This window comes from Procambarus clarkii, chromosome 9 (genome assembly GCF_040958095.1).
Source record: "Procambarus clarkii isolate CNS0578487 chromosome 9, FALCON_Pclarkii_2.0, whole genome shotgun sequence".
Classification (NCBI taxonomy): Eukaryota; Metazoa; Arthropoda; class Malacostraca; order Decapoda; family Cambaridae; genus Procambarus; species Procambarus clarkii.
This window is the reverse complement of record NC_091158.1, coordinates 32,908,666-32,929,350: the sequence shown is the minus strand read 5'-3', so window position 1 is coordinate 32,929,350 and position 20,685 is coordinate 32,908,666. Positions and strand designations below refer to the sequence as shown.

The following is a 20,685-nucleotide window of genomic DNA, read 5'->3' as shown; positions in this document are numbered from 1 at the left end:
ATTGGGAAACGAAGAATCCCCATGGCGGGGAGGAGACCTGGGGAGCGAAGTTAGTAGACGTTATTGACAGGAATTTCCTAACACGGAATGTGAAGGAAGACATTAGGGAAAGAGGAGGGGATACGCCCAGCCTATTAGATCTCGTTTTCACTCAGAATGTAGAAGACATCGAGTATTTAGAACATGAAATACCACTAGGAGCCAGTGACCATTGTGTCCAAGTCTTTGACTACATAATGGAGCTTAAAATTGTGACCAGAGGACAAGAGGTCCGAGTAAGGAGACCTGATTACAGTAGAGGGGACTACAGATGGATAAGGGACTACCTGGGAGAAGTGCAGTGGGAGGAAGAAATTAGAGGAAAAACAGTCCAAGATATGATGAACCAAGTCATATGGAAATGCAAGGAGGCTGAAGAGAGATTTATTCCAACAGTAAAGGGAAAAAGCAGGAGGGAATATAATAACCCATGGTTTAATAGACAGTGTCAGGAAGCAAAAGTGAGAAGCAGGGGGGAGTGGAGGAAGTACAGAAGACAAAGGACAGAGGACAACAGGATTAGATGTAACAGAGCTAGGAACGATTACATTAACATAAGACGAGTGTCGGAAAGAAATTATGAGAATTATATTGCAATCAAAGCGAAAAAGCAACCTAAATTACTACATAGCCATATAAGAAGGAAGATGTCGGTAAATGACCAAGTGACAAGACTGAGGAAAACAGAAGGGGCATATACAGAAAGCGACAAGGAAATCTGTGAGGTACTGAATGCAGGTTTCCATGAAGTGTTCACATCCGAGCCTGAGTGGCTCCCATTGTTAGAAGAGATTACCCTAGATAGAAGACTATCAGATATAGAGGTGACAGCAGAGGAGGTAATGAAACAGTTGACAACACTGGATGCAACTAAAGCGGTTGGACCAGACAAAGTATCACCGTGGATACTAAAAGAGGCAGCGCAGGCTCTCAGCGTGCCTCTGGTAATGATCTTTAATGACTCACTTAGGTCGGGAGAATTGCCCAGTTGCTGGAAGGAGGCAAATGTCGTACCGATTTTCAAGAAAGGTGATAGGGAGGAGGCACTTAACTACAGACCCGTATCACTGACAAGCATCCCCTGCAAAATACTTGAAAGAATAATTAGGCTAAGACTTGTTGAGCACCTGGAGAGCATTTGGTTTGTAAACAAGTACCAACATGGGTTCTGGACAGGGAAATCATGCTTAACAAACCTTTTAGAATTCTAAGACAAAGTAACAAGGATAAGGCAGGACAGAGAAGGCTGGGCAGACTGCATATTTCTTGACTGACAAAAGGCCTTTGATACAGTACCACACATGAGACTGCTCTACAAACTTGAGAGGCAGGCAGGAGTAAGCTGAAAGGCCCTAGCATGGGTGAAGAACTACCTAACAGGAAGGAGCCAGAGGGTAATAGTAAGGGGCGAGAAGTCGGACTGGCGGACAGTAACGAGTGGAGTACCTCAAGGATCGATGCTGGGCCCAATCCTCTTTCTAATTTACGTGAATGATATGTTTGCAGGAGTGGAATCATACATGTCAATAATGACGCAAAATTAATGAGAAGAGTTGTGACAGATGAGGATTGTAGGATCCTCCAAGAGGCCTTAAACAGGTTGCAGAGATGGTCAGGGAAATGACTACTGGAGTTCAACACCAGTAAATGTAAAGTTATGGAAATGGGATCAGGTGACAGGAGACCAAAGGGACAGTACACAATGAAGGGGAACAGCCTACCTGTAACGATTCGAGAAAGAGACCTGGGAGTGGATGTGACACCTAATCTAACTCCTGAGGCACATATAATTAGGATAACGACAGCAGCGTACTCTACACTGGCGAAAATTAGAACTTCATTCAGAAACCTAGGTGAGGAGGCTTTTAGGGCGCTTTACACTGCCTACGTGAGACCAGTCTTAGAGTATGCCGCGCCATCATGGAGCCCCCACCTGAAGAAACGCATAAGGAAACTAGAGAAGGTTCAAAGGTTTGCTACGAGGCTTGTCCCAGAGTTACGAGGGATGGGATATGAAGAACGTCTGAGGGAACAGAACCTTACGACACTAGAGAAAAGAAGGGAGAGAGGAGATATGATAGGAACATATAAAATACTCAGGGGAATTGACAAAGTGGAAATAGATGAAATGTTCACACGTAATAATAACAGAACGAGGGGACATGGGTGGAAACTGGAAACTCATATGAGTCAAAGAGATGTTAGGAAGTTTTCTTTTAGCGTGAGAGTAGTGGAAAAATGGAATGCACTTGGGGAACAGGTTGTGGAAGCAAACTCTATTCATAATTTTAAAATTAGGTATGATAGGGAAAAGGGACAGGAGTCATTGCTGTAAACAACCGATGGCTGGAAAGGCGGGATCCAAGAGCCAATGCTCGATTCTGCAAGCACAAATAGGTGAGTACAAATAGGTGAGTACACACATACACACATACACACACATACACACACACACACATACACAAACACTTTTTTAGTGTCAGAGTGATTGACAAATGGAATACATTAGGAAGTAATGTGGTGGAGGCTGACTCCATACACAGTTTCAGGTGTAGATATGCTAGAGCCCAATAGGCTCAGGAACCTGTACACCTGTTGATTGACGGTTGAGAGGCGGGACCAAAGAGCCAGAGTTCAAACCCCGCAAGTACAACTAGGTGAGTACACACACACACACACTATAAGAGGATAAAGGACTATCTGGGTGAAGTGCAGTGGGAGGAAGAAATTAGAGGAAAAGCAGTCCAAGATATGATGGACCTAGTCATACAGAAATGCCAGGAGGCCGAAGAGAGATTTATACCAACAGTAAAGGGAAAAAATAAGAAGGAATATAATAACCCATGGTTTAATAGACAGTGTCAGGAAGCAAAAATGGCCAGCAGGCGGGAGTGGAGGAAGTACAGAAGACAAAGGACAGAGGACAACAGGATCAGATACAACAGAGCTAGGAATGATTACATTAACATAAGACGAACATCGGAAAGGGACTATGAGAACGATATTGCAATCAAAGCGAAAAAACAACCTAAGTTACTACACAGTCATATAAGAAGAAAAATGTCGATAAACGACCAAGTGACAAGACTAAGGAAGACAGAGGGGGCATATACTGAAAGTGACAAGGAAATCTGCGAGGCACTAAATGCCAGTTTCCATGGAGTGTTCACTACCGAGCCTGAGCAGCTCCCATTGTTGGAAGGGGTGTCCCTAGATGAATGACTATCAGATATAGAGGTGACAGCAGAGGAGGTAATGAAACAGTTGACAACTCTAGATGCAACTAAAGCAGTTGGACCAGACAAAGTATCACCGTGGATACTAAAAGAAGCAGCACAGGCCCTCAGCGTGCCTCTGGCAATGATCTTTAATGAGTCACTTATGTCAGGAGAATTGCCCAGTTGCTGGAAGAAGGCAAATGTCGTGCCGATCTTCAAGAAAGGTGATAGGGAGGAGGCACTTAACTATAGACCAGTATCACTGACAAGCATCCCCTGTAAAATACTGGAAAGAATAATTAGGCTACGACTGGTTGCACACCTGGAGAACATTAGGTTTGTGAACAAACATCAACATGGGTTCTGGACAGGGAAATCGTGCCTACCAAACCTTCTGGAATTCTATGATAAAATAACGAGGATAAGACAGGACAGAGATGGTTGGGCAGACTGCATTTTTCTGGACTGCCAAAAAGCCTTTGATACAGTACCGCACATGAGACTGCTGTTCAAGCTCGAGAGGCAGGCGGGGGTTGGGGGAAAGGTCTTAGCATGGATAAGGAACTACCTAACAGGAAGGAGCCAAAGAGTTACGGTAAGGGGCGAGAAGTCGGACTGGCGAACAGTAACAAGTGGAGTACCACAAGGATCGGTGCTGGGACCAATTCTATTTCTTGTATATGTTAACGACATGTTTACAGGCGTAGAGTCCTACATGTCGATGTTTGCGGATGACGCAAAGTTGATGAGAAAAGTTGTGACAGATGAGGATTGCAGGATCCTCCAAGACGACCTGAACAGGTTGCAGAGATGGTCAGAGAAATGGCTACTGGAATTCAACACGAGCTAATATAAAGTTATGGAAATGGGAGTAGGAGATAGGAGACCAAAGGGACAGTACACAATGAAGGGGAACAGCCTACCCGTGACAAGGCGTGAAAGAGACCTGGGGGTGGACGTAACACCTAATCTATCTCCTGAGGCACATATAAATAGGATCACGACAGCAGCGTACTCTACACTGGCAAAAGTTAGAACATCATTCAGAAACCTAAGTTAGGAGACATTTAGGGCGCTTTACACTGCCTACGTGAGGCCAGTCTTAGGATATGCCGCCTCATCATGGAGTCCCCATCTGAAGAGCATATAATGAAACTGGAAAAGGTTCAGAGGTTTGCAACGAGACTCGTCCCAGAGCTATGAGGGATGGGGTATGAGGAGCGCCTGAGGGAACTGTGCCTTACGACACTAGAAAGAAGAAGGGAGAGGGGGGGACATGATAGGAACGTATAAGATACTCAGAGGGATTGACAGAGTGGACATAGACGAAATGTTCACACGGAATAGTAACAGAACGAGGGGACATGGATGGAAGCTTGAAACTCAGATGAGTCACAGAGATGTTAGGAAGTTTTCTTTTAGCGTGAGAGTAGTGGGAAAATGGAATGCACTTCAGGAACAGGTTGTGGAAGCAAATACTATTCATAATTTTAAAACCAGGTATGATGGGGAAATGGGACAGGAGTCATAGCTGTAAACAACCGATGCTCGAAAGGCGGGATCCAAGAGTCAATACTCGATCCTACAGACACAACTAGGTGAGTACAACTAGGTGAGTACACACACACACACACACACACACACACACACACACACACACACACACACACACACACACACACACACACACACACACACACACACACACACACACACACACACACACACACACCTCTGGCTGGAGGCTGACCCAAACACAGTTTCAAGTGTAGATATGATAGAGCCCAATAGGCTCAGGAACCTGTACACCTGTTGATTGACAGTTGAGAGGCGGGACCAAAGAGCCAGAGCTCAACCCCCGCAAGCACAAATAGGTGAGTACAACTAGGTGAGTACACACACACACACTCACTCGTACACACACAAAACCAGCTAACGTAGTCTCGATATACAAGAAAGGGGATAGACAGGAGGCACTGAACAACAGGCCAGTGTCCCCAACCTGCATACTATGCAAGCTGATGGAGAAGATTGTGCGAAGAAAGCTAGTGGAGAATCTGGAGCGAAAGAACTTTGTAACACAGCATCAACATGGGTTCAGGGATAACAGGTCCTACCTCACAGGGTTACTTGAATTCTACGACCAGGCAACAAAAATAAGGCAAGAAAGAGAAGGGTGGGCAGACTGCATATTTTTGGATTGTCAGAAAGCCTTTGATACAGTGCCACACAAGAGGCTAGTGTAAAAGCTGCAGATGCAGGCTGGAGTGGAAGGGAAGGTACTCCATTGGATAAAGGAGTACCTAAGCAACAGGAAACAACGAGTCAGTGTGAGGGGGTGAGGTGTCAGATTGGCGAGACGTTACGAGTTGAGTCCCGCAGGGGTCAGTCCATGGACCTATTCTGTTTCTGATATATGTAAACGATCTCCCAGAGGGTATAGAATCGTTTCTCTCAATGTTTGCCGATGATGCAAAAATTATGAGAAGGATTGAAACTGAGGATGATAGTAGGAGGTTACAAGATGACCTAGGCACACAGAGTGAATAGTCCAACAAATGGCTGTTGAAGTTCAACCCGAGTAAATGCAAAGTAATGAAACTAGGCAGTGGAAACAGGAGGCCAGACACAGGATACAGAATAGGACGCGAAGTACTTAATAAAACGGACAAAGAAAGATCTAGGAGTTGATATCACACCAAACCTGTCTCTTAAAGCCCACATAAAAAGAATAACGTCTGCGGCATATGCGAGGCTGGCTAACATCATAACAGCATTCAGGAACCTGTGTAAGGAATCATTCAGAATCTTGTACACCACATATGTAAGACCAATCCTGGAGTATGGGGCCCCAGCATGGAGCCCGTACTTTGTCAAGCAGAAGACGAAGCTGGAAAAAGTCCAAAGGTATGCCACTAGACTAGTCCCAGAACTAAGAGGCATGAGTTACGAGGAAAGGCTGCGGGAAATGCACCTTACGACACTGGAAGACAGAAGAGTAAGGGGAGACATGATCACAACCTACAAAATCCTCAGAGGAATCGACCGGGTAAACAAGGATAAACTATTCAACACTGGTGGGACGCGAACAAGGGGACACAGGTGGAAACTGAGTACTCACATGAGCCACAGAGACGTTAGAAGGAACTTTTTTAGTGTCAGAGTAGTTAACGGATGGAATGCATTAGGCAGTGATGTGGTGGAGGCTGACTCCATACACAGTTTTAAATGTATATATGATAGAGCCCAGTAGGCTCAGGAATCTGTACACCAGTTGATTGACATTTGAGAGGCGGGACCAAAGAGCCAAAGCTCAACCCCCGCAAGCACAAATAGGTGAGTACACACACACACACACACACACACACACACACACACACACACACACACACACACACACACATAAGGTTCAACAGGTGGAGAAGGTTCAAATGATTGCCACCAGACTAGTTCCCGAGCTGAGAGGTATGAGCTACGAGGAGAGACTACGGGAATTAAACCTCACGTAGCTGGAAGAGAGAAGAGATAAGGGGACATGATCACCACATACAAGATTCTCAAAGGAATTGATAGGGTAGATAAGGACATGCTATTTAACATAAGGGGCACACGCACTAAGGGACACAGATGGAAATTGAGTGCCCAAATGAGCCACAGAGATATTATATTAGAAAGAACTTTTTTAGGGCTAGAGTGGTTGACAAATGGAATTCATTAGGAAGTGATGTGGCGGAGGCAGACTCCATACACAGTTTCAAGTGTAGATATGATAAAGCTCAGAAGCTATGGAACCTGTACACCAGTTGATTGACAATTAAGAGGCGGGACCAAAGAGCCAGAGCTCATCCCCCTTTCCCGCAAGCAGAAATAGGGGAGTACAAATAGGTGAGTACACACACAGGTATCTGTTATAGGAGGAGCAATTGGTTGGAGAATTTTATCCTGAAAATTAAAAGAGAGATTTCAACAAATACAGGTTAAGATTGAGAGACAAAAAGAAGTGCCGGAGGACAATGTCCAGGGAGAAATCAATATGAGAAGGTAAGAATGGGAAACCACATGGACAAGCCTGGTCAAGGAGTCAGGCAGGAGATGTATTAATAAGGATAGAGAGATAGTATTAGTGAGGGATGGATTAGCAAGTATGGCTGGGACAGGCAGCAAATGCGTGAAAGACAACGAGGGTTGAGTACAGAATTTGGAGGAGCAACTTCAGAAAATTGCTTTAATATGGGTTTAAAAATGTTCTAAAACGATATGTACTTGGTAAGGATTGAAACACTCTGGGGTAAGAACCAGCACGAAAGTGGATCATAGAGGAGGTGGGCAATTATCATCCATGGATTATGTGAAGCAAAGGCAACATCAAAACATGAAAGGATACAGATTGAAAAGTTCGAACTAGGCGAAATATTGAAGTATATTAATGCTGAGATGGCAGGAAACGTGATTAAACTCAGCCACCGAATTAGGCCTTATAATACAGTCCATCCTCCTGTTCTGGTAGTAATTATAGAAAGGATGAGGACCATAGTACATATACCGACGTACAACGCAATTAGAAAGTTGAAATCGGAACTATTGAATTTGGACAAGCAGGAAAACGATTTTCTACTTATGTTGCAAAGACAAACTAACATAACCTAACCTTCCTTGGCCTAATACATGCAATCTGAAGCTTAATATAGTACATATGTGTGCTATAGTAGGCCTAGGAATATTTACATTTGTTTTTAGTTGTTTTTTGGATTCAATACAGTGAATAATTATTAACAATTACTAAGGGGCAGCGAAGGCTATTATAATGTGCTTATAGACAGATACATGACCAAAGTATAGCAGCAAGAACTGAAGGTAAGGCGACAGACCAACAGTCATCTTCGCCCCAGCACCCCTTCCAAATTTAAAGCCCCCTCCCCATACCCTCAAATCAGCCCTCCCATCCTTTAAAGTAACATCACGGCCCATCTTGAATAGATTGCAGAACTACGTTGCCTGGGTAGGCATGCCCAAAATAATCCAGACAGACCCGGGGAGTGTATTCCAATCAAAACTGTTCTGGGAAACTATGAGAGAGTGAATGAAGAATGGAACAGGTACACTTGTCACTGTATCACCCTCAGTCGCAGTGGGAGGGCGTTGGAAAGATTCCTGGGAACGCTACTGCTGATATACTGCGCTGAAGAAGGGAAAAAGTGGGACGAGGCGTTGCCATCTGTACTGTTTGCCATCAGGGATGTGGTGGTGGTGGAATCACTAGGATTCACCCCATTCCAATTGGTGTACGGACACTCAGTGAGGAGTCCAGTGAACGCGTTAAAGGGGCACCTCATGGAGGAAAGGCAGAGAGTGGATATAAGATAATATGTGAAAACTTTTAGAGAGTGACTCTCTAGGGGCAGAGTTGGCCAAGGAAAATTTAAAAGTATCCCAGGTGGAGATGGCCAAGCATTACGACAGAAAGACTAAGGAAAGGAAGTTCCAAGAAGGGGAACAGGTGTTAGTTCTTCTACCCATGAAGGGAAATGTGCACGAATCAAGGTTTCATGGACCATACATGATCCAGGTGTTGGGGAAAGTAAATTATTTGGTGAACATGCCCGATCGAGCCAGGAAATCGCAGGTTTAGTATGTCAACCTAATTAAAATGTATTATGACACAGATAAGCCTTCGAGTGAAGAGCAGGAAAAGATGGGTACCTTGCCGCCAACGACTGTGCTTTGTGTTAGGTAAATGACGGAGGAAAACATTAGGCTAGAGAGAGAGCTGATGGAGCGAACATATTAAACACGGAAAGATAGAGGAGCAGTTAGGTCATTTATAGGATGACCAGCGCCAGAAACTTGTGAACATTTTGCGGGAGAATGGATCACTAGTTACGGATGTGTCGCGAAGACATTGAGGGACGGTACATGAGATCAACGTAAGGGATGCTGCTCCCATAAAACAGCACCCTTACAGGGTCAGTACAAATAAAGCAGAAGCGATGAGAATAGAGGTAAAATATTTACTGGATAATGATCTGGCAGAGATAACCAACAGTGAATGGAGTTCCCCATGCCTCTTTGTTAAAAAGAGCGACGATATATATATCAATTTTGTACAGATTGTAGGAAGGTGAACTTGATCACAGTCGCTGATTCACATCCAATACCACACACTGATGACTGGTTAGATCGGATTGGGGGGTGCACGGAACGTGTCAAAGATAGACCTGCTGAAGGGGTACTACCAGATCCTCCTGTCTGAAGAGGCGAAGAGAATATCAGCGTTTATGACGTCTGATGGGTTGTACCAATATAACGCATTGCCGTTTGGATTGAAGAACAGTGCAAGCAGTTTCCTACGGGTGATGAACCAGGTGTTTCAAGGCGCGACGGGTTGTAAAGTGTACATTGACGATATTGTTGTGTTTGCAGACTCCTGGAGGGAGCATGTAGAAAGGCTACTGGATTTGTTCGGCTGATTAGAAAGGGCCAATATGACCAAAAACTTAGTGAAAAGTGAGTTTGGAAGAGTCCGATTGGAGTACCTCGGTTATGAAGTAGGGCAAGGTGAGGTTGCTCCAGTAAGAACGAAGGTCAAAGCTATCGATAATTTCCCAGTACCCAAAGGAAAGAGGAAGTTGTTGAGGTATCTAGGAATAATTTGTTACTATAAGACGTTTTGTCAGAATTTTTCCACCTGACGAGTTTGTTGTCTAAGAATAAGAATTGGGAGTGGAATGGCTAAGAATAAGAAGTGGTAGTGGTATGATAAAACTATGAGACTATTGACTGATGTGCCTGTGTTAGCATCTCCGGATTTTGGAGCACCTTTTGCGTTATTTGTAGATGCCAATGACGTAGGGGCCAGAGCTGTATTGATGCAGCAGAAGGATGAATTTATCGCCTCGTGTCTTTCTTCTCCAAGAAATTTGTAAAGCATCAGAAATCATTCAGTAGGGTAGTGAAGGAGACATTGGCATTAGTCCTGGCATTGAAGCATTTTGAGGTATACGTAAATGGGGGGAAGTCACCCAGTTATTGTGTATACAGGCCATAACCCCCTGGTGTTCCTGAGTAAGATGAAGCAGGGGAGTCACAGATTAACCAGGTGGTTCCTGTTACTTCAAGAGAATAACCTGCAAATAAGACATATCATAGGGCGAGATAATGTAGTGGCTGACACTTTGTCACGAGCCTAGCCACTGGGAACAACTCTCAAAAATAAGGAAAGGGGAATGTTATGACCCCAGGTAGCCTGGTGAAGCGAGTCTACCAGGTGAGAGTTATTCTGCACACCTGACCAGAGATTGAGAGGTCAGAGGAAAGAAATTTATTAAGTAAACGCCAGTGACTTAAAAGCATACAGGCAGAGTATAAACATCTTAAAGAAGTTAGAGGGCGTAAGATGTCGACATTTTGTGAACGTGACGTGACGCTGGTGGATATCGTAACACATCTCTTGGGTTGCCACAGTCCCCAGGAATGGATGTACACCACTGTGTCCAGGGAAGAAAGGAGGATACTGTTTTGGATAAAGTGTTTGAGAGATGGCTACAGGGTACAACTGGTGAGGAAGCTGCAGCTGACGCGATGTACGTCATTTCTTACCGATTACCAACCCCCTGATAACACACACACACACAAACAAGCAAACACACATACACACAAACACACACTACCCTGAAGTCTACATTTACCTCCATCATTTTCTTTGAATGTATGTATCTGTATATCAGAATATGTGCGGTTCATGTTGCACTTAAATTAAAGTTGCATTTGGGAAGTAATGTTCTTGTGTGCGCCATTAGTGAGCGGCGGCGATGTGGAGGTGTACCGACGTTGTCTCTACTGCAACAGCGGCGAGGCCGACGTCCACAAGATCTTGAACTTGACAGTCCGTTCACTGACTCAGCAAGTTGACAGCCTCTTTCCTGGTGAGCGCAATATATAAATAGGTATACGAATGCACTACTTAATTTGTAATTAATTTCTTCAGTTTTATATATATATCTTTTTATAATCACTATACGCTATATCAGAGTTTATGTATTATTTTTGCACCGTTGTCTTGAATTACAAGCATCAGTATTATATAAAAACATTTCTATTTATGACATCTTACTTCATAATGAAGTACAGTTGTTATTGACTATAACCTTAATATTTAGGTTAATTAACAAATCCACAGGAGCCTTGATGAGGGTTCGAACTTATGCACTGTGTGCTCCCAGACGCGCTCTAGTCAACTGTACCACAACATGGTCAAGGTCAACTGTACCGCGACTATGTCGTGGTACAGTCGTCTAGAGCGTGTCTGGTAACACCAAGCGCATAAGTTCAAACCCTCATCAAGGTTCCTGTGGATTTGCTCTCTGATATATCAGTTTAATGTGATTTGTCTGTGTATTTATGTTATGCATGTGTTTCCATTTGATGAAAAATACATCCCCAGTATACTCTACAAATATACTACTATAACTCAAGAAAATTCTCAAAATAATAATGAAAACAAATTTACGAGCGGCGGGACTTTCTTTTCAACAGAGGAGCTAGAGAGCCTGATGGGCCACGCGTACCGGGTGGTGGGCCTCCGGTACTTCCCGTACCTGGACTACAGCAGACAAAGTGACCAGCCACCAGGCACCGCCGTCACACCCAAGGACTCCCTCGACTTCAGAATACTAACCACTCTCGCCGCTGCTCTTAATTTCACGTAATATCAATCCACACACTGGTGTTAGAACTAATCAAAGAACCCCTAGGGTTATTGACACGAGAGGCACTAGGGTTATTGACACGAGAGGCACTAGGGTTATTGACACGAGAGGCACTAGGGTTATTGACACGAGAGGCACTAGGGTTACTGACACGAGAGGCACTAGGGTTATTGACACGAGAGGCACTAGGGTTACTGACACGAGAGGCACTAGGGTTATTGACACGAGTGGCACTAGGGTTACTGACACGAGAGGCACTAGGGTTACTGATACAAGAGGCACCTGGGTTACTGACACGAGAGGCACTAGGGTTACTGACACGAGAGGCACTAGGGTTACTGGCACGAGAGGCACTACGGTTACTGATACAAGAGGCACCTGGGTTACTGACACGAGAGGCACTAGGGTTACTGACACGAGAGGCACTAGGGTTACTGACACGAGAGGCACTAGGGTTATTGACACGAGAGGCACTAGGGTTACTGACACGAGAGGCACTAGGGTTATTGACACGAGAGACACTAGGGTTACTGACACGAGAGGCACTAGGGTTACTGATACAAGAGACACCTGGGTTACTGACACGAGAGGCACTAGGGTTACTGACACGAGAGGCACTAGGGTTACTGGCACGAGAGGCACTAGGGTTACTGATACAAGAGGCACCTGGGTTACTGACACGAGAGGCACTAGGGTTACTGACACGAGAGGCACTAGGGTTACTGGCACGAGAGGCACTAGGGTTACTGATACAAGAGGCACCTGGGTTACTGACACGAGAGGCACTAGGGTTACTGACACGAGAGGCACTAGGGTTACTGACACGAGAGGCACTAGGGTTACTGACACGAGAGGCACCTGGGTTACTGATATGAGAGGCACCTGGGTTACTGACACGAGAGGCCCTAGGGCTTCTGCCACGAGAGGCACTATGGTTACTGACACGAGAGGCACTAGGGCTTCTGACATGAGAGGAACTAGGGTTATGGACATGAGAGGAACTAGGGTTACTGACACGAGAGGCACTAGATTTACTGTAACGAAAGGCACTAGGGCTACTGACACGAGAGGCACAAGGGTTACTGACATGAGAGGCACTAGGGATACTGACATGAGATGCACTAGGGTTACTGACACGAGAAGCATTAGGGTTACTGACATGAGAGGCACTAGGGTTACTGACATGAGAGGCACTAGAGTTACTGACATGAGAGGCACTAGGGTTACTGACATGAGAGGCACTAGGGTTGCTGACACGAGAAGTACTAGGGTTACGGGCATGAGAGTCACTAGGGTTACTGACACGAGAGGCACTAGGGTTACTGACACGAGAGGCACTAGAGTTACTGACATGAGTGGAACTAGGGTTACTGACATGAGAGGCACTAGGGTTGCTGACACGGGAAGTACTAGGGTTACTGGCATGAGAGTCACTAGGGTTACTGACATGAGAGGCACTATGGTTACTAACATGAGAGGTACTAGTGATACTGACATGAGAGGCACTAGGGTTACTGACATGAGAGGCACTAGGGTTACTGACACGAGAGGCACTAGGGTTACTAACATGAGGCACTAGGGTTACTGACCCGAGTTGCAATAAGGTTTCTGACATGAGAGGCACTAGGGTTACTGACATGAGAGGCACTAAGGTTACTGACATGAGAGGCACTAGTGATACTAACATGAGAGGCACTAGTGATACTGACATGAGAGGCTAGTGATACTGACATGAGAGGCACTAGTGATACTGATATGAGAGACACTAGGGTTACTAACATGAGCGGCACTGGGGTTACTGACATGAGAGGCACTAGGGTTACTGACACGAGAGGTACTATGGTTACTAACATGAGAGGTACTAGTGATACTGACATGAGAGGCACTAGGGTTACTGACATGAGAGGCACTAGGGTTGCTGACACGAGACGCACTAGGGTTACTGGCATGAGAGGCACTAGGGTCACTGACACGAGAGGCACTAGAAAAACTGACATGAGAGGCACTAGGGGTTACTGACATGAGTAGCACTAGGGTTACTGACATGAGTGGCACTAGAGTTACTTACACGAGAGGCACTAGCGTTACTGACACGAGAGGCACTAGAGTTACTGACATGAGTGGAACTAGGGTTACTGACACGAGAGGCACTAGGGTTACTGGCACGAGAGGCACTACGGTTACTGACACAAGAGGCACTAGGGTTACTGGCACGAGAGGCACTACGGTTACTGATACAAGAGGCACCTGGGTTACTGACACGAGAGGCACTAGGGTTACTGACACGAGAGGCACTAGGGTTACTGACACGAGAGGCACTAGGGTTATTGACACGAGAGGCACTAGGGTTACTGACACGAGAGGCACTAGGGTTATTGACACGAGAGACACTAGGGTTACTGACACGAGAGGCACTAGGGTTACTGATACAAGAGACACCTGGGTTACTGACACGAGAGGCACTAGGGTTACTGACACGAGAGGCACTAGGGTTACTGGCACGAGAGGCACTAGGGTTACTGATACAAGAGGCACCTGGGTTACTGACACGAGAGGCACTAGGGTTACTGACACGAGAGGCACTAGGGTTACTGGCACGAGAGGCACTAGGGTTACTGATACAAGAGGCACCTGGGTTACTGACACGAGAGGCACTAGGGTTACTGACACGAGAGGCACTAGGGTTACTGACACGAGAGGCACTAGGGTTACTGACACGAGAGGCACCTGGGTTACTGATATGAGAGGCACCTGGGTTACTGACACGAGAGGCCCTAGGGCTTCTGCCACGAGAGGCACTATGGTTACTGACACGAGAGGCACTAGGGCTTCTGACATGAGAGGAACTAGGGTTATGGACATGAGAGGAACTAGGGTTACTGACACGAGAGGCACTAGATTTACTGTAACGAAAGGCACTAGGGCTACTGACACGAGAGGCACAAGGGTTACTGACATGAGAGGCACTAGGGATACTGACATGAGATGCACTAGGGTTACTGACACGAGAAGCATTAGGGTTACTGACATGAGAGGCACTAGGGTTACTGACATGAGAGGCACTAGAGTTACTGACATGAGAGGCACTAGGGTTACTGACATGAGAGGCACTAGGGTTGCTGACACGAGAAGTACTAGGGTTACGGGCATGAGAGTCACTAGGGTTACTGACACGAGAGGCACTAGGGTTACTGACACGAGAGGCACTAGAGTTACTGACATGAGTGGAACTAGGGTTACTGACATGAGAGGCACTAGGGTTGCTGACACGGGAAGTACTAGGGTTACTGGCATGAGAGTCACTAGGGTTACTGACATGAGAGGCACTATGGTTACTAACATGAGAGGTACTAGTGATACTGACATGAGAGGCACTAGGGTTACTGACATGAGAGGCACTAGGGTTACTGACACGAGAGGCACTAGGGTTACTAACATGAGGCACTAGGGTTACTGACCCGAGTGGCAATAAGGTTTCTGACATGAGAGGCACTAGGGTTACTGACATGAGAGGCACTAAGGTTACTGACATGAGAGGCACTAGTGATACTAACATGAGAGGCACTAGTGATACTGACATGAGAGGCTAGTGATACTGACATGAGAGGCACTAGTGATACTGATATGAGAGACACTAGGGTTACTAACATGAGCGGCACTGGGGTTACTGACATGAGAGGCACTAGGGTTACTGACACGAGAGGCACTATGGTTACTAACATGAGAGGTACTAGTGATACTGACATGAGAGGCACTAGGGTTACTGACATGAGAGGCACTAGGGTTGCTGACACGAGACGCACTAGGGTTACTGGCATGAGAGGCACTAGGGTCACTGACACGAGAGGCACTAGAATTACTGACATGAGAGGCACTAGGGGTTACTGACATGAGTAGCACTAGGGTTACTGACATGAGTGGCACTAGAGTTACTTACACGAGAGGCACTAGCGTTACTGACACGAGAGGCACTAGAGTTACTGACATGAGTGGAACTAGGGTTACTGACATGAGTAGCACTAGCGGTACTGACACGAGAGGCACTAGAGTTACTGACACGAGAGGTACTAGTGATACTGACACGAGAGGCACTAGGGTTACTGATATGAGTAGCACTAGGGTTACTGACTTGAGTGGCACTAGAATTACTTACACGAAAGACACTAGGGTTACTGACACGAGAGGCACTAGAATTACTAACATGAGGCACTAGGGTTACTGACCCGAGTGGCAATAAGGTTTCTGACACGAGAGGCACTAGGGTTACTAACATGAGGCACTAGGGTTACTGACCCGAGTGGCAATAAGGTTTCTGACACGAGAGGCACTAGGGTTACTGGCATGAGAGGCACTAAGGTTACTGGCATGAGAGGCACTAGTGATACTAACATGAGAGGCACTAGTGATACTGACATGAGAGGCTAGTGATACTGACATGAGAGGCACTAGTGATATTGACATGAGAGGCACTAATGATACTGACATGAGAGGCACTAGGGTTATTAACATGAGAGGTACTAGTGATACTGACACGAGAGGCACTAGGGTTACTGACATGAGTAGCACTAGGGTTACTGACTTGAGTGGCACTAGAATTACTTACACGAGAGACACTAGGGTTACTGACACGAGAGGCACCTGGGTTACTGATATGAGAGGCACCTGGGTTACTGACACGAGAGGCCCTAGGGCTTCTGCCACGAGAGGCACTATGGTTACTGACACGAGAGGCACTAGGGCTTCTGACATGAGAGGAACTAGGGTTATGGACATGAGAGGAACTAGGGTTACTGACACGAGAGGCACTAGATTTACTGTAACGAAAGGCACTAGGGCTACTGACACGAGAGGCACAAGGGTTACTGACATGAGAGGCACTAGGGATACTGACATGAGATGCACTAGGGTTACTGACACGAGAAGCATTAGGGTTACTGACATGAGAGGCACTAGGGTTACTGACATGAGAGGCACTAGAGTTACTGACATGAGAGGCACTAGGGTTACTGACATGAGAGGCACTAGGGTTGCTGACACGAGAAGTACTAGGGTTACGGGCATGAGAGTCACTAGGGTTACTGACACGAGAGGCACTAGGGTTACTGACACGAGAGGCACTAGAGTTACTGACATGAGTGGAACTAGGGTTACTGACATGAGAGGCACTAGGGTTGCTGACACGGGAAGTACTAGGGTTACTGGCATGAGAGTCACTAGGGTTACTGACATGAGAGGCACTATGGTTACTAACATGAGAGGTACTAGTGATACTGACATGAGAGGCACTAGGGTTACTGACATGAGAGGCACTAGGGTTACTGACACGAGAGGCACTAGGGTTACTAACATGAGGCACTAGGGTTACTGACCCGAGTGGCAATAAGGTTTCTGACATGAGAGGCACTAGGGTTACTGACATGAGAGGCACTAAGGTTACTGACATGAGAGGCACTAGTGATACTAACATGAGAGGCACTAGTGATACTGACATGAGAGGCTAGTGATACTGACATGAGAGGCACTAGTGATACTGATATGAGAGACACTAGGGTTACTAACATGAGCGGCACTGGGGTTACTGACATGAGAGGCACTAGGGTTACTGACACGAGAGGCACTATGGTTACTAACATGAGAGGTACTAGTGATACTGACATGAGAGGCACTAGGGTTACTGACATGAGAGGCACTAGGGTTGCTGACACGAGACGCACTAGGGTTACTGGCATGAGAGGCACTAGGGTCACTGACACGAGAGGCACTAGAATTACTGACATGAGAGGCACTAGGGGTTACTGACATGAGTAGCACTAGGGTTACTGACATGAGTGGCACTAGAGTTACTTACACGAGAGGCACTAGCGTTACTGACACGAGAGGCACTAGAGTTACTGACATGAGTGGAACTAGGGTTACTGACATGAGTAGCACTAGCGTTACTGACACGAGAGGCACTAGAGTTACTGACACGAGAGGTACTAGTGATACTGACACGAGAGGCACTAGGGTTACTGATATGAGTAGCACTAGGGTTACTGACTTGAGTGGCACTAGAATTACTTACACGAAAGACACTAGGGTTACTGACACGAGAGGCACTAGAATTACTAACATGAGGCACTAGGGTTACTGACCCGAGTGGCAATAAGGTTTCTGACACGAGAGGCACTAGGGTTACTAACATGAGGCACTAGGGTTACTGACCCGAGTGGCAATAAGGTTTCTGACACGAGAGGCACTAGGGTTACTGGCATGAGAGGCACTAAGGTTACTGGCATGAGAGGCACTAGTGATACTAACATGAGAGGCACTAGTGATACTGACATGAGAGGCTAGTGATACTGACATGAGAGGCACTAGTGATATTGACATGAGAGGCACTAATGATACTGACATGAGAGGCACTAGGGTTATTAACATGAGAGGTACTAGTGATACTGACACGAGAGGCACTAGGGTTACTGACATGAGTAGCACTAGGGTTACTGACTTGAGTGGCACTAGAATTACTTACACGAGAGACACTAGGGTTACTGACACAAGAGGCACTAGAATTACTGACTTGAGAGGCACTAGGGTTACTGGGACGAGAGGCACTATGGTTACTAAAATGAGAGGTACTAGTGATACTGACACGAGAGGCACTAGGGTTACTGACATGAGAGGCATTAGGGTTACTGACATGAGAGGCAATATGGTTACTGACTTGAGAGGCACTAGGGTTACTGACAGGAAAGGCATTAGCTTTACTGACAGGAGAGGCACTAGGGTTACTGACACGAGAAGCACTAGGGTTACTGACAAGAGAGGCACTGGTATTATTGACATGAGAGGCACTAGGGCTACTGATACGAAAGGCACTAGGGTTACTAACATGAGGCACTAGGGTTACTGACCCGAGTGGCAATAAGGTTTCTGACACGAGAGGCACTAGGGTTACTGACATGAGGGGCACTAAGGTTACTGACATGAGAGGCACTAGGGTTACTGACATGAGAGGCACTAGTGATACTGACATGAGAGGCTAGTGATACTGACATGAGAGGCTAGTGATACTGACATGAGAGGCACTAGTGATACTGACATGAGAGGCTAGTGGTACTGACATGAGAGGCACAAGTGATACTGATATGAGAGGCACTAGTGATACTTTTTTTTTTTTTTTTTTTTTTTTTTATTATTTTCTACCACAGACGTGGCCACACATTTACAATGCTAACCAGCATATATACATTTTCTTCTGTCCTCCATGGACAGGGTTAGAGAAGTGTTAAACATATAGTTCAAGGGTTTATTGAACACTCAACCACAGAAGGTGATTCGGTGCTTTTGAAATGCTAAGCTAACCTACATACGTAAATACAAAGATACACAGATTTACGTACGCCCTACATAAAGTATTAGATGTGTCTTTTACATAGTGTCATTAATGTACATTCACAAAGGTGAAATGTAATTCTGATCAGCTTCCATATTTGCTTTATACCCATACATATACATACACACACACACATACACATACATATATACACACATACATGCATTCACATACATTTGTCTCATTTACCCTGACAGGGTGAGGTAGCTGATAAAGAAACTAGTGTGCAATTAAGCACTTAATCACTGAAGGTGATGAAGGTGCTTTTACAAGCTCAGGTTATATAGTTACATCATATATATACATTGTATGATTGATACATTACATGGTCAATTTTGGATACAAGTCCAATATATCATCAAGTGTTCCAGTACTCATATAGTAACTACAGAGTTCAGCATACCTTAGCCCAGGAGGGCGAAAGTCAGTCAGTATGGGACATTCTACAATATAATGTTCAAGAGAGTGCATGTTTTCTCTTTCACAAAGTTGACACATTGTGTACTCGACATTTGGGTTTTGAGAAAGCTGCCAGATACGTCTATATCCCAGGCGTATTCTGGCCACTATAACATCACATTGCCGGGTTCTTGTTCTATTAGTCCCATATGTGAATGTCTCCTCACGATATCTATCATAATATTTAATGCTACAACTTTCAGGTCTTTGAGAATTTGTTAGGTCGGTGAGATTTTCATTAGATATTTGTTTAAGTATTCTCTTTGTCACTGCTAATGAAACACCCATATCAATTTCTACCACTGGTTTTCTGCAAGCTGACTTAGCAAGCATATCAACAGTGTCATGCCTTGAGATGCCAACATGTGATGGTATCCATAGGAATTTAATCTCAAATCTGTTTTCTTTGGCAGCTAAAACATTCATTCGAATATCACTGACTATTTTCTGGGTGTCACTACTATGTGCGTTCAATGCCAGGAGTGCACTCTGCGAGTCACAGTATATAAGTCCACTGCCTTTGTCTTTTAAAAATTCAGTGGCAAGGTATATGCCTGCAAGTTCGGTTTGAGTTGTACTTGCCCAGTCATTGACGCGCTTCATTGCTGTATGTACGAGAGAAGATTGTTCAAATATGTTACATGCACATCCGGTACATCGTCCACCTTCTTCTACAGAGCCGTCGGTATAGCACTGATAAACATCGTTACCCATACTCTGAGTACTTTCAGTGATGCTTTTCAGTGTTAACTGTTTTAATAATGTAGTGTGCACACTATCTTTCTTGGGCGCATTTACAAAATCAACTGATAGATACTAGTGATACTGACATGAGAGGCACTAGTGTTACTGACATGAGAGGCACTAGTAGTACTGACATGCGAGG

The 20,685-nt window shown here is 45.4% G+C and overlaps 1 protein-coding gene across 1 annotated transcript in view; it reads left to right on the top strand.

The window, feature by feature from the left end:
* Window positions 1-11,530: 11,530 nt before the first annotated feature.
* Window positions 11,531-20,685, top strand: part of LOC123750795 (glutamate receptor ionotropic, delta-1-like) — a 149,478-nt gene continuing 140,323 nt past the window's right edge. Inside the window, exons 1-2 of the mRNA XM_069321434.1 lie at window positions 11,531-11,562; window positions 11,698-11,958. Coding sequence (XP_069177535.1) covers window positions 11,531-11,562; window positions 11,698-11,958 — 293 coding nt within the window. The remainder of the gene's footprint in view (window positions 11,563-11,697; window positions 11,959-20,685) is intronic.